General features: G+C 34.4%; 1 protein-coding gene across 1 annotated transcript; it reads left to right on the plus strand.

The window, feature by feature from the left end:
- Positions 1–2,605: 2,605 nt before the first annotated feature.
- Positions 2,606–12,396, plus strand: LOC107825425 (uncharacterized). Its single transcript, XM_016652279.2, has 6 exons — positions 2,606–2,994; positions 3,098–3,153; positions 3,753–3,807; positions 5,322–5,402; positions 5,479–5,721; positions 12,070–12,396. Exons 1-5 carry the CDS (start codon positions 2,760–2,762, stop codon positions 5,712–5,714), a joined length of 663 nt encoding a protein of 220 aa, XP_016507765.1. The 5' UTR covers positions 2,606–2,759; the 3' UTR covers positions 5,715–5,721; positions 12,070–12,396.
- The last annotated feature ends 1,420 nt before the right edge of the window (positions 12,397–13,816 follow it).

A 13,816-nucleotide genomic window follows, 5' to 3' on the forward strand; every position in this document is an offset into this window, starting at 1 on the left:
CTAATTTTTTTAAAAAAAATTGAATTATCAAAAACAACAAAGAAAAGAAAAGGGAAAAGTACAAAATGCACAACTAAACACACCTTACAACCATCCATTTCAACATCTTCATTGACACCAAACTCCATATTGCTCACAAAATTATTATTGTCTTGACGACCACTGGTGTCTTCCTCTGGATGTGCACCATATTTGTCTTTGCTTGCACCAAACTATTTTAAAAAAAGGATATAATAAGTTAACTAAAAAATAAAAATAAATGCACAATGGAAAAGAAACACATACCTTGAAATTTATCAACTCAAAGACTTCCTTGAATTTATCAGAAACATATTCCATGAAGGAATTTAACTACTTATGGAGCTACAAGATGAAACAAATAAGAAAGATAATAGACTTTGAATATACAATTTTAACAATACTTGCAAAAAATATATAAAAAAGAATAATACAAACTTGTTTCACATCAGCTTTCAACTTCTGCAACTCATGGTCATAATCAATAGGTTGGACACCCGACGCCTTTTTTGGAGGGACATGCACCTTAATCTGTTTCGGGGGGTGGCGTGACAAAATCATCGCTATCATCAATAGGAAGTTTTCCCCTGTTACGCGATGTCAAATATTTCTGATACTCATCGGTAACTTCAACAAGTAAAGTAAATTTTCTTAGCTCTTCAGTTGTCGGAGAATTTTTTTTAAACTGCAAATGTAACAAAAAGTGTTTCAGTCCTAGATGTATCAAAGATGTATAAAAATTATATATTTGATGTATCGCAATGAATTACAGTGTATTATGTATGTATATACAATCAAGATATAAAAGCTGGTACCTTATTCCCTGTGCTATTGAAGAAACCAGTAGAGAAATCCTCACGCGTTGGCCTGTCTGTCATTTCCCAATTCAATATGCGTGGTGTATGATCTCCAACGCGAACAACAAACTTTTGATCAACTATAACATTCATGGAACCACACCTGTAGGGCAAGAGAAAATCCACCAATCCTATAAAACTTAGACTTTCCCCTCAACTTGTCCCTCACTGACTTCATTAAAGCTTGAAACACGATCTTACCCCAGGGAAACGATACATACTCACCACTCTCGACAAGATAAAAATCACGTTTACTTATAAATGTCTTCTGAGTCTGAGTTGACATTAAAAATATGTTTATGAAATAAATGATTGCAATCTTAACTGCGTCTTCATCAGACTGTCATTTCTTCTTCTCAAAATAATAAATAAGTGACTTCTTTGACACCATTTCAAAATCAGAAAAATAAGTATCCACCAACCTATTGGGTCCATTGAATTTACCCTCAACATGTTCATTGCCACGACAGTTTAAACCGCTCACAATACCAAATTCTCGAAGACCAAAACGTAAAACACATTCGTCATTCAATTTCACATAAAATTGATCACACTTATATTGAACCAACTCCCTAAACATTGAAGAATGAATAAGTTGTGCCTCGATAGCAACTCGAGGTAAATCAAAAAAATAGCCAAAATAACTTTCCATAAACATCCGAAGTTGGACATCAGTCAACTTTGACTGTAAAAGCGATACGATGTCCACATTAGTGTATGATGACCAATGAGTAACTAGAAAAGGCTCACCAACTGGAATATAGAGCTTCCAAGGCTACAAATACATGACACGAATTAAAAACAAACAAATATAAACTAATTTCAATTTTAAAAGAAGATTCAACAATAGACAAAATTATAACTGAAATTGTATGTACTTTACAAACTTTGTCAGGAATTTTAAATTTTTATGCCTTCTGAACCTTACTTTTTTTTTTTGGTTTGACACCCAAATTCACTTCGTCCTCCACGACACGTTTTCTCTTACCTTCATTATCATCCACTCTAACCCTTTTGCTCTTCTTTTTCTCATATTGTCCAACAAACAACCTTTCGAGATTCTAACACTTTAATACTGTCAGAACGATTTTGTCTTCGCATATTTCGTTCATCAATCGATTTCTCAACTAAAATCGGGGTTGAATGAGGAGATAAACTCATCGACGTAGTTTTTCTTCTCATGTTGCTCGATTTCTCAATTGAAACTGACTTTGAATAAGGTGATAAACTCATCGAACACGTTTTTCTTCTCATATTGCTCTGTTTCACAATTGAAACTAGGTTCAATGAGATTTTTTTAAAAAAATTATACGAACAAACAGTTACAAAATTTTGTGAAGAAATTGATACAAAAACTCGACCAAAACTTACAAAATCGTCTATAACAGATACATAACTCTAACTAAACCATTCAGTCGCAAAAGCCTAAAGAAAAGAAACATTGCTTCTACAAAAACACATATAATCCGAAAAATATACAAAACAAGAGGTTTTCTACTCCAAATTACCTGGAATCAGACAAAAATAACCGAAAATGTATCTTGTTTTGTCGTCAATTTCAGCAATTTTGGTTCAATTTAGGAAAAAATCGCATAGAGAGAGAAAAAGTGAAAACTCGGTGTCTGTATACAAAAGATAACGGATATAAAAACTGACATTAATTGAAATTATTTGGGCCAAAAATGATATTTGGGCCTTTTTTAAGTATATATTTTGTTTTTGGCTATTTTTGGTCGGGAAAGTTTTAGAGTGACGGTCTGGCTAATTTTCCCTTTGTTAAACCTTAGATTTCCCAGACAGAAAGTCGCAGTACTACACGAGTTCCCACAAAACCTCTCTTTGTGCTTCCCCCGTACAATTTTTTCAGCAAAAAGTTCAAGAGAGATGGAACGAGTAGTAGAGAAAGAGATTGGTAGTAGTAGTAGTAATAATAGTAAGAAAATCCCAGATTCAGTTATGGAAGCAGTGAAGAGAACCTCAAAAAATATGGAGGAATTAAGTAGTAATTTAGGGGAATTCTTGTCTCTTTATGATGCTGATGTTTTTATCGGAATGGGTCATCTCCAAAAGGCTCAATCTTTGCTTTTGTTAGCTAAAGTCACTACAACTCTCTTTGCATGTACTAATATTTACTTACTAATTCTGAATTTTGAGAATTTGGGTATTTTTCATATGTGAAATTATTGACTTGGGTTTTTTGTTTGTTTTGGAATTGGTTACAGTGAGACTTAGATGTAAAGGGCTGAACCCAGATGATCACCCTGTCAAATTAGAGTTTGTATGTCTTCTTTCTTTGATATTTTGCCTTATTGCTATTCTATGATGTTCTGTTTCCTTTTTCAAGATTCATTTTTGAGGGGCTGGGGTTGCTTTTTTATTTTTGGGGAAATTACACATTTGGACGCTCGCCCAAATATATTTACAGTCGCTAGCCACTATACATAAATTATACACTAATTATACATATATAATACATCTGCTGGTTATTTTTTTTGTGTGGGTGGCTAGTTAAGTTAATTTCTATGCTTGAGACTTGGAAGTATAAGTAATGGTTATTTTTCCTTTATCTTCTTTGTCCTTAAACCATTTTTAGGCTTTTGAATAGTTAAGTATTGCTTTATTTTCTCTTTTTTGTGTTCTGAACTGATATCCTGGTTAACATTTTTTATTAATTTTGGTTGTTTGTAAATTTTTATGAAAGGTGTATTTCTATTTTTTAAGTCCCTTTAGTGGATAGATACCTGTTTTGGCTGTGATGGTTTAAGTTTAAGCTAAAGTTCTTTGTTAGAGATTCTGATTAATTGGTTGATTTGGTGAAAGTCCAAATTTAATGTCTGACATTCCTCTATTCTTTCTTTGTTCTTTTAATTAATATAGGAACGTTTGTGCCTGTACCAAGAGAAACTACAGCAATGCATGGACTTGAATAAAGGTAAATTTGAATCTTTCCATAAAATTGGGTGGTTATGGAATAGAAAAGGAAGTGGTGTCAGAAAGGGAGTTGATTTCTCAGAAAGTCACTGAACTAATGAAAATTATTTAAGATAGTCACTTTACTTTGGTAACTGAAAAGTTACTATATTTTGCACATTGAAAAGTCATTTTACTCTGTTTTGTAACTGAAAGTCACTCTATTTTGCCCATTGTAACTGAAAAGTCACGGTATTTTGCCCATTGTAACTGAAAAGTCACTTTATGCTTCCAGGGGACATTTCTAGTTGCGCTTTGTTGATTTGGCATTTTTCTTTTCAATCCAACCATAAAAAAAGGGCAGCCCGGTGCACATTTTCAATCCAACCATCTAAAAATAATAATTAAAAAAAATCATCTATTAAAACTATTTACCAACCTACTCCATGATCCAACCCTTTAGATCTTTCTCTTTTTTCTTATAAGAAAAACATAAAAGAAACCACATTACATTAAAACAAAGTGGTGCAGGCAATTAGCATTTGTTTCTAGGCTATATCTCTATATATCTATAAAAAGATAGCAAATTCAAAAAGGATTTGGTAAATTTTATATATATATATATATATATGGTGTCGGCTGATTTATATAATAGACTAGACCATGCTGCTGCTTGGTTCTGTCATTTTTTCTGTTTTGTTCGTGTGAAGCCTCCGGCTATTTTCGAATATATACATGCATATCAATATATACCAATCAACTATGCCTCTATCTGGAATCAGCTGCACTCATTTCATTCCAACTAGAGGCTCTACAAATTACATATTTGGGTAAGCAGCTAAACAATTCTATAAATCTACGAACCAAATGATTCGATAAAGCAACACACCGGGGAGGTGTTTCAGATGATATGTTTGCACCTCTTTGTTTTAATTGAGTGTGGCTTTTGTTATGTTTTTCTTAAAAGGAAAAAGAGAAAGGTCTAGGGGGTCGGGTCATGAAGTGGGTTGGTAGATGGTTTTAATGGATGCTTTTAATTTTTTAAATGGTTAGGTTGAAAAGAAAAATGTCACATTAGCAAAAGGCAACTGGAAAAGTCCTCTGAAAGTACAAAATGACTTTTCGGTTATAATGTGCAAAATAGAGTGACTTTTTAGTTATAAAACAAAGTAAAGTGACTTTTCAGTTACAGTGGGCAAAATAGAGTAACTTTTCATTTACAAAATAAAGTAAAGTGACTTTCATAAACAATTTTCATTAGTCGTGTGACCTGACCTGAGTTGTAATTAACTCGTAAGGCAGGCTATGCAAAATATAAAGTACAGTGTTCCCCAATTTAATACTATTGTTTCTGACCAATAAAAAGAATTTATTGATCATCTAAATTTTGAAGAACTGGTGCTAGAGTAGAGCTTGAAATGATTTCTGTTTGTTCAGCATATAATAGTTAGTGTAAAAGATATGGTATTTAGAAACCTTGCTTGGTTTCCATATGACATTTCAATGACATTGACTATTCTTTATTTGTCCTGTTAGCGCCATTGCGACCATCAGCTACCATAAATCCGCAAGCTGCAACTCGCTTTATCGAGCATTCTTTGCCTGATCTTACACCGGGTAGCTGCTTCACTACTTCCAAATGTGTGTGAGTTACATCACATTTGTTTTGTTTTAAAACAAGCCTGTCTTGCAGAGCAGAGGAAGCACATGAGAGAGATCAGTAAAGGCGAGGGGACTAGGATTAAGTATTTGGAAAGAGTTGTTCATAAGAAGAGGAAGTATCAGTCCTCTGAGCAGCAATCTGTTCGAACTGCTGCCCAGGAGTTTCTTGAGAAAGCTGCCCGTGAGCTTCTTGGTGAAAACGAGAGTGGCTTTAAGGGACCTTTACAACTTCCTAAGGGTGATGACGAAGATCTACCTATGAGCTGATTTGCTGGTAGATTTTGAACTCATCTCTTCCAGTTTATGTTATTTGTCTCTATTTTATGGGTCTTGGTAGCTGCACTGCCGGCATGTTAATTTATCTTCTCAAAAGATTTCGTGATTTTTTTTTTATTCCAAGTGGATATATATAAGATGCTTCTTTTGTTGTGTGGGGGCGGGATACAGTTATTCAAATCTATCTATTATTTTGTTGAATTCTGTAGACAGATGAAAAAATATATATTTTCTACATGTAAAAAAATGTATATATTCTGATGCAGCTTCATGTGCACCAACTTTTGTGCCTCGTTCAAATAATGGAGATACTAAGGACATTTATATACTTCAACTCTATTTGTAAGGCTTCATTTTTTAATTGTATGGAAAGAAATGAACAGCATGTCTTTTGAGAGCAAAGAATGTGCAGCGTATGTTCTGAAATACAAATGCTTATATTTGTTTGCTTTTTGGATCCTGTTAAAAGATGTACACTTACAATGTATAGATACATATCTTGAGTTGTCAACTTTCTTCAGGAGCTGTGAACTGTACTTTTGTGTTATTGTGCCCGAACATCTTGTACAGAACAACTCGATTTAATACTCTTAATTAATAAATCTTACTTGTGAAGGCTTCATTTCTGACTTATGTATTGTATTTCCTGAAAATCTGCGCATCTAGTTTTTTTTTTTTAAAAATATGGAATAACAGAATTGAAGTTTGAGAAGAGATTGATGACGCTGGAGGTTCAAGAAAGATAAACCAGTATAAGGTTAAAATTTGTGCCTAGAAAATGGTCCATAGCATGTCGCTAGCAAATGATATCACATGTTGATTGATTAGCTTGGTCGAACCCTTTTAATCAGGAGAATGGCATTTCTTTCGTTGTTCACCTTTACTTAATGTAATAGCTCTGTCATACCCGTTGAACCACTGTTTTCGGATTAAGAAAGCACAACCATCTGTTAGTACATTCTGTTGAACTTTTCTTTTCGAGGACCGTCAGGTATTGAACAAGTATTCTTTTGCAAATTTATGGATTTTTGATAAGTATGTAGCGAGATATGATAATGACCAAAATTTGTAATTGAACTGCCGTCAGTTTTAATCTTTAAAAATTGTTTCACTATGGGAGAATCATCTAGTTTAAAGTGTTTTTAAAATGCTCTTATCTCAAGGGCAGTCATATTCACTCCTTTTCTTTTCTTTTTTTTTTAGATGAAGAAAGAGAGAGAGAGAGAGAGAACTCATATTCCCTCCTTTCTTATTCTAGTGCGAATGCTATGTCTATTAGCATATAATTAGATAAGATGGGTCAAAATTTATGATAGAAGCGCAATCAGTTTTGAATTTTAAGAAATTGTTACACTATGGTAGAATCATTCATTTCAATGTGTTCTTGTCACTCTAGTCGCTAGGAGATTCCTTTGGATTTCCTTCTTAGTTCTTTCTTACTTTAGTGCAAATCTCTTTTAAAGTCTGATCTAAGGAGTTAATCCCTAGTGATCTTACTTGGATAAACTTTCACAGAAGCATATTACATTCGGACCTTCATTTCCTAAAGAAAATCATTTCACATACCTGTCAGAAAGAAAAAAAAAGACGAGTATTATTATGTAATCCCAGCACTTGCCTGGAAATCCATCCTTGCTTACTGCTTTTGTGGACCTCGCTCCCTGATATTTCGAACAAGATTTTCCTCATCACCAACTCACCGTTGCATTCCACGGCTTCAATTACTTCCAACTGAATTTTGTAGCTGAAATCAATTCAGCTTCAGTCATTCAGGTTGAAGAACGTCATTTCATATGAGCTTTATTTTTTCACTTTCTTTTAATAGTTTTGACAGTTTACCAGAACCTAGATCTTACTTGGTCCCCTTTTTGCCTAGCTAAAAATATGAGTTCTGTCCTTTGGATGAGAAACAGAAAAACAGATGAAAGGACAAGAAGATAGTGGCATGCTAAGTTATAGTTCAATTCCCTGTAGAGTTTGTGACGGAGGTTATCTCTTTTTCTATTTTCTCAATTCGCTGTTTTTCAGTCACTGAGGCTATCTCTTTTTCTATCTTTAAGCAAATTTTCAATGTTTACCGAGGATCTTGTATACTGGTTGCACACACTTAACCCCTCACGTGTAGTTACATCACAAAGAGGGAGTAGATTCTTGGAGGAGATGTGGATCCAATTACCAGTGTGCTGCTACCCTCAACTAACCTCGTAGTGAATCAAGTCCATACCCAAAAGGAAATTTAGAGTGCAGTTGGTTGATGTACATATAAACTTCTTCTACTCATCCAGAACGAAACAATAAATGATTTCCTGAGGTTATTATACGATCGTCAGTAAAATATTATGGCCAAAGAGATTCATTTTGTCATGTGATCTACTTTTCATCAAGGGATTAGAAAGCAATAGCTTTAACCTGTAGCAGCATCTTTTAGGAACTTGTGAAAAGGTTATGGTGAAAATGGATTTGTATGATTTATCAGAGGCTCTAATTTAGATATTGGCGATGAAACCTCTACTGCTTTGTTCTTAGTCACATTCATCTTATTAAAATTCAGAAATGCAATCCAGAAATATTGATGGGGGCCACGGCACTTACCATCTTCCACTTGGTTTGGTGTTTAAATCTAGATCCTTGTAATAAAATAAGTTTCCTTCCCAAAGATACTGAAGAGCAACAGCCAACAAGAAAAATGAGAAAGGAAAAAGGGGTTAGGAGTAGAAAAAAAAGGAAATATCAATCTAAGATAAGTCATGAATTTCTTTATAAGTGCAGCTTCATGCACTAAGTTTGCGCTATGAGTGGGGTCCGGGGAAAGGCGGACCACAAGAATTATGATTTACAAAATCTAAAAGAAATAGAGAATCTAAAAAGAAAAGAGCGATTCTCTACAAAAGACACCCAATTTTCTATCAAATTGGAACTTCATGATTGTGCTTAAAAGTGAAATAAGGAATAAGAGATTGTTCTTTAATTATACAAAATCATTCTTTATTCCTTTAATTTTTTTTTCCTATTTCTCTCTTTTCATACAAACCCACAAAAGTGTTATTAGAGCAGCATCCCATTCCCGACGTCTTCTTTTCCATCTTCTAAAGGCCCACTTCCTCATCTAAAAGTTCAACTGAAACAATACCTCCTTGAGAGTTCGTGGCATCACTCATTATAGTCCAAACAATCTCCATAGTCAACTACTGACAATGTAGAGGGTGGTGATTCAGGTCTTCACCCGTACTCTTCCACATAAAACTCCAACTGACTTGTGTGATCATCCTCTTCCTCACATGTGCGACTGTAAAAATCGCATCCCTCACTGCCAGTCAAGTGAAAAAGAACTTTGTCAGTACCGTGGGTATTTAAATTGAAAGGTGCATAAATCCAACTCCTCCTTGACCACGAGCTTATTGTAATAGGATCTATTGCTCCCACCTACCTCTACACATCCTGATTGTTATCTGAAGTGTTTTGTTTGTGAAGCAGTTCAATTAGAGGTTAGACTTCCATGATTTCCAGTCTTGGAAAGATAATTAATGCTAGGGTCTGTAGTTTATTGTGCACAGCACCCTTGAGATCTATTATCAGTAGATAATTGAAAGATTATCAATAATATTAAATCAACATTTAGAGCACTAGGAGATCTGAAGAATTGGATGGATACAACTATGTAATCTTGGATGGATGACTTTACTTCTTCTAATTTTTCTTATGAAGTAGTTGTGGTTTTATTAACGAAAGCAGTCTGGGGATGCAAAGCAATACATAAAGCTGCTGCAGCTCCTATGTAAAATGAGGAGCAAACAATATCAAAGAACATTTTACATTATTTACAGTGTTCAATTTGCTTTAACAAAAAGGTTCAAGAGAAACATTTTGTTCCGAGTTTGGGTTTGGTGGTGAATTCCCCTTCAAAGTGCCTCAGGTTTCTTTCCTTCAGTACTGTCTTGGAAAATCACCAGCAATAATGATTTGCCAGTCTTTTTGCTGATCTGTCCAAGCAAAAGAAGTTTTGCTGTTTGAGGCATTACATGTTGGACCCCAGAGGCACAAACATGTTCCAAATATCTCTCATTGTACTGTAGTGAAGGATTTTCTGAGCTGGCATTGAGGTTTTGCTTGTGTAAGGCAAACCTCCTGCATAAGGAACCAGCTAAAACAAGCGTAGGAAATTGAAAATGTCCCTAAATTAAGATCAGCGTAAATTATCTTGTAATTATGCTATAATAAGAACAGACATGTCATCCAAACACATTGGCAAAGCAGCTTTTAGAGCCAAGGTACTGACATGACAATTACATATTAAGCACTGCTCCTTCCGTCCTAATTTGATTGAAAGTCTTTCCTTTTTAGTCTATTCAATATATTGAAACCTTTCTATATTTAAATCTGTTTAATACTTTCTTGTGGATCCCATCGAGCACGAAAACAAGTACTTTGGTAATAATAAGGTTATTCTTTTGTATTTATGCGTATTTTACTTGGATTTTTTTTTCTTACATGAACTACTTGTCCAATCAATCCAGTAAACAAATTGGGACAGAGGGTTTAATTTGGAAAGTTTGCTTTAGTTTTCGTGCCGATATATGTCTACAGTTTCACTCAATAGATTTCCTTAGCACACAGTTAGATAATATGTTTCAGACTTTTAACTAGTCGCGTTGCATATACTTTTTTGCAACTTCCTTGGATATATGAAAGTTTCATATTTTCTTTTAGGGAAATAGTTTTATTGATGTAAAGAGGGGAATTCCGCAAAAAAGTGGATACAAAAAGTAGAGAGTTAGAAATTTCCATCTATATGACTTCTCAGTTTGTTTCGAGTAAATCTTGAATAGTATCATTTTAGTGCTATTCTGTCAATATCAAGTTTCTTGCTGTACTTGCTACTCCAATAAGTGATATCGGTACTTGTGCTTGGTAGTACCGAATTAAGATAGTTAAAACATGTATGTTGCTACCTGCAAGAGTGTGTTTTATTGCAGAGTTCTTTCTATGTGTTAGCTGGTCAGTATCGCATTGTGGAAGAATTACAAGATTATTTAGACAAGTCTAAAAGTGTGGCACCAAGTAATTAGATATTGGATGTTATTTTCTTTATAGCAAAAAGATACTGGATGTTATTCTAGGAAATCTCACAATGTCACTGCTTGCCAAATAAGAACTAGAGCGAATGAAGAGAGGAAGTTGGTGCTTAAGTTTCAGGTGCTTTATTTTACTGATCTAGTAACCCAAATTTTCGGTCATCTTGGCTCAGCTAATGATGAAATATCAAATAACATGAGTAGGCTACTATCAATCACTAATACTTTCTAGAAGTCGTTTAGCCTTACTAGAGATTCTTATGCAAGTAGTAAATATAGAAAACTTCTAATACTTTTTCATTTTTCATTTTAATTTCTACAATGTTGGCTTGAGATAAATTTAAATGGGGAGCATGGTCAGTGAGGATTCATATAAGCGACTCTTAACTTGTTTGAGACTGATGCGTAGTTGTAAGCTACTCTCAATCACCACTAAACTGCTTTACTTGGTTTCTTTTTGCCGCTGCGTGGAGTAGCTACAGAACTATTTGGTAAAGAGGAGGTCTAAAGCAATTTGATGATTTCTTAGATGTTCTAGATTGAAAGAAAGTGGTGGAATTATCATGAGTTTGATGAATCTGGTGGGATTGAAAGAGGTAAGGGGAGGAATAGGTTAATTAACAAGAGCTTGAGTTTTTTTGAAGTTCCCTGCGATGCAGACGCCAGACGGAGACGTTTCTCTCTGCTGTTTCTTTCATTTCTCTCCCTTGCAGTTCAAAACGTCTTTACATAAAGCAAATATAAAATTCATGTGTCTACAGATCTTATTGAGTTTTGGCCGAAACAAGATGAATGAGAAACGTTTGTTATTAACCTTCTGCAAAGTTTTGGCTCGCCAAGGTTCAAAAGGTTTTGGCTAGTCAAAAGCTTTCAGAAAATTATAAAGTGCAATTAGAACCTGAATCATAAATAAATAGCAGACATGTAAGACTTTGGTTGGAGTATGTTTTAACGCTTTGTAAGTCGATCTTTTGTTATAACTATTCTTAGTTTTTGATGTGTTAACTTCCAGTAGTTTCATTTTGTTTACAACAACATACCCAGTAGTTTCATTTTGTTTATTTTTAATTTTTTGTGATACTCATTTGTCTTATGATAACCAGCGAGAATTAATTGTTTTACTTCACTTGAGCTAAACTGCTTCCCATAACCCTTAAGAAGAAACGAACTTATACCTGAACAGACCTGTCATACAAACCATGTTTCTTAATAATAAATGCCTGACACGCTTTAGCCTTATCGTTCTTTTGGTTATCATGGTGTAAATTGTACAGGTGCAGAAATACTCTTTTGCTAATGAAGCCATGCGACGAGCGCACCAGATTGAGTGTTGATGTGTTCTGAGTTCCAGCCTATGAAGGAGATGCTCAAATTGTCTATGAGCTTTTCAGAAAGTGCTACTTTTTCCGCTGATTGTTGATGCAAGCTAAACTAGAATACATTATGCTTTCAGTATTTTAGCTATGAATCCAAAGTTGCTCCTTGTTTGCTGTAAGGTTTGTTTGTTATAAGAAAATATACAGGTTAGAACAGGAGCAATTAGTTGGCAGTTTTGTGTACAATAGTGCAGCAAAAACTAGAAAATATCTTTTGTAGTTTCATTTGTTTTCCATGGATCCTGTTTCATTTGTTTTCCATGGTTCTCTAGTGGTAGCAACCTCCACTTCCAACCAAGAGATTGTGAGTTCGAGTCACCCCAAGAGTAAGGTGGGGAGTTCTTGGAGGGAGGGAGCTGAGAGTTTATCGGAAACAGCCTCTGTACCTCGGGGTAGGGGTAAGATTTGCGTACACACTACCCTCTCCAGACCCCATTAGTGGGATTATATGGGTTGTTGTTGTTGTTGGATCCTTTTGCACTACAAGCAATGAAGCATTTGGGATATAAGGTAAGCATTTTGTATATAATACATTTTGTCATGCATTACACCTTTCAACTAATTTATAAAGAATCTGTTTACCCTATCAAATGTAGATTGTCTCCTTCAACAATGATAAAGGTGAATACGGAGTTGATATTCGTAACATGTCGAAACTGCAAGTAAATTTTCATTGAAAGAAAAATAGATTATAAGCTAGTAGTTGGTTTTTCATTCAAAAGATGGATGTTTCTGTAGTTTCTCTTGGCCAAATTCCGAGTTTTGTGTTCTCCTATATAAGTTATACTCCCTCCTGTCCATTTTAATTAATTTTTTGACTTTTTTTTGTGGTCTGTAATATTTGATTTTTTTTCAGATATTAAGAAGTTAACTTTTTTTTTTTCAAAGTTGCCATTGGATTAAAGAGCCTAGGAGTATATGTTATATTTTCAATGAATAAAATAAGGTTAATATGGTCAATTTTGTTATTAATTAATACTAAAAGGTGAATTCCTTAATACAAAATCACAATTAAAGTGGATCTAAGAGAGTATATCCTTATAACCCATACTATCTTACCTCGTAGGAGAAGAGAGAGGAAGACAAATATGATTAGTTTGAAAAGAGACAAATTCATTTAATAAAATGTGAACGAATAAGGGCCATATTTATCCTTCTACTATCGAAAATAAGTTATATTTACCCTCCGTTTCAGTTTCTTGTTAAAAACAACCTTAAAGTTGTACTTTGGATTAAAATTAACCCCCATACATTAAATCGCTCTTCCAAACTTAAAAATCACATGTGGCGCGATCTGATTGAGTGTGAAAGAACCACCAGACCTTTCATTTTAAACAACGCGACCCAACCAAATAACCCGCCCCAACACGATCTGAAATGCACGTCTCAACAGTCATTATTTGCTCAGTCTTCTAATGAAACTAGATGTGCGTGGCCTGTTCATCACGGGTCCAAGGGACAAGTGCACAGATAGTCATTCTCACGGATGCTATTTAAAGATTAGCCAGTATTTATCTTGTCCTGAAATTTTAAGTTAAAAATTTAACTTTAGGACAATTAAAGACATTTTTGTCCTGAAAAATTGAACTAAAAAACTGAAATTGAGGACGAACTGACTATTTCCTAAATAACAAGCCTTTAGAGT

The sequence above is a fragment of the Nicotiana tabacum genome, chromosome 9 (genome assembly GCF_000715075.1).
Source record: "Nicotiana tabacum cultivar K326 chromosome 9, ASM71507v2, whole genome shotgun sequence".
NCBI classification, from domain to species: domain Eukaryota; kingdom Viridiplantae; phylum Streptophyta; class Magnoliopsida; order Solanales; family Solanaceae; genus Nicotiana; species Nicotiana tabacum.

Bases quoted from the DNA above. Each gene is read 5' to 3' on its own strand.
- LOC107825425 (XM_016652279.2), top strand. From the start codon at position 2,760: ATGGAACGAGTAGTAGAGAAAGAGATTGGTAGTAGTAGTAGTAATAAT. The intron at 2,995-3,097 runs GTACTAATATTT...AATTGGTTACAG, and splicing joins CACTACAACTCTCTTTGCAT to TGAGACTTAGATGTAAAGGG. The intron at 3,808-5,321 runs GTAAATTTGAAT...TTGTCCTGTTAG, and splicing joins ATGCATGGACTTGAATAAAG to CGCCATTGCGACCATCAGCT.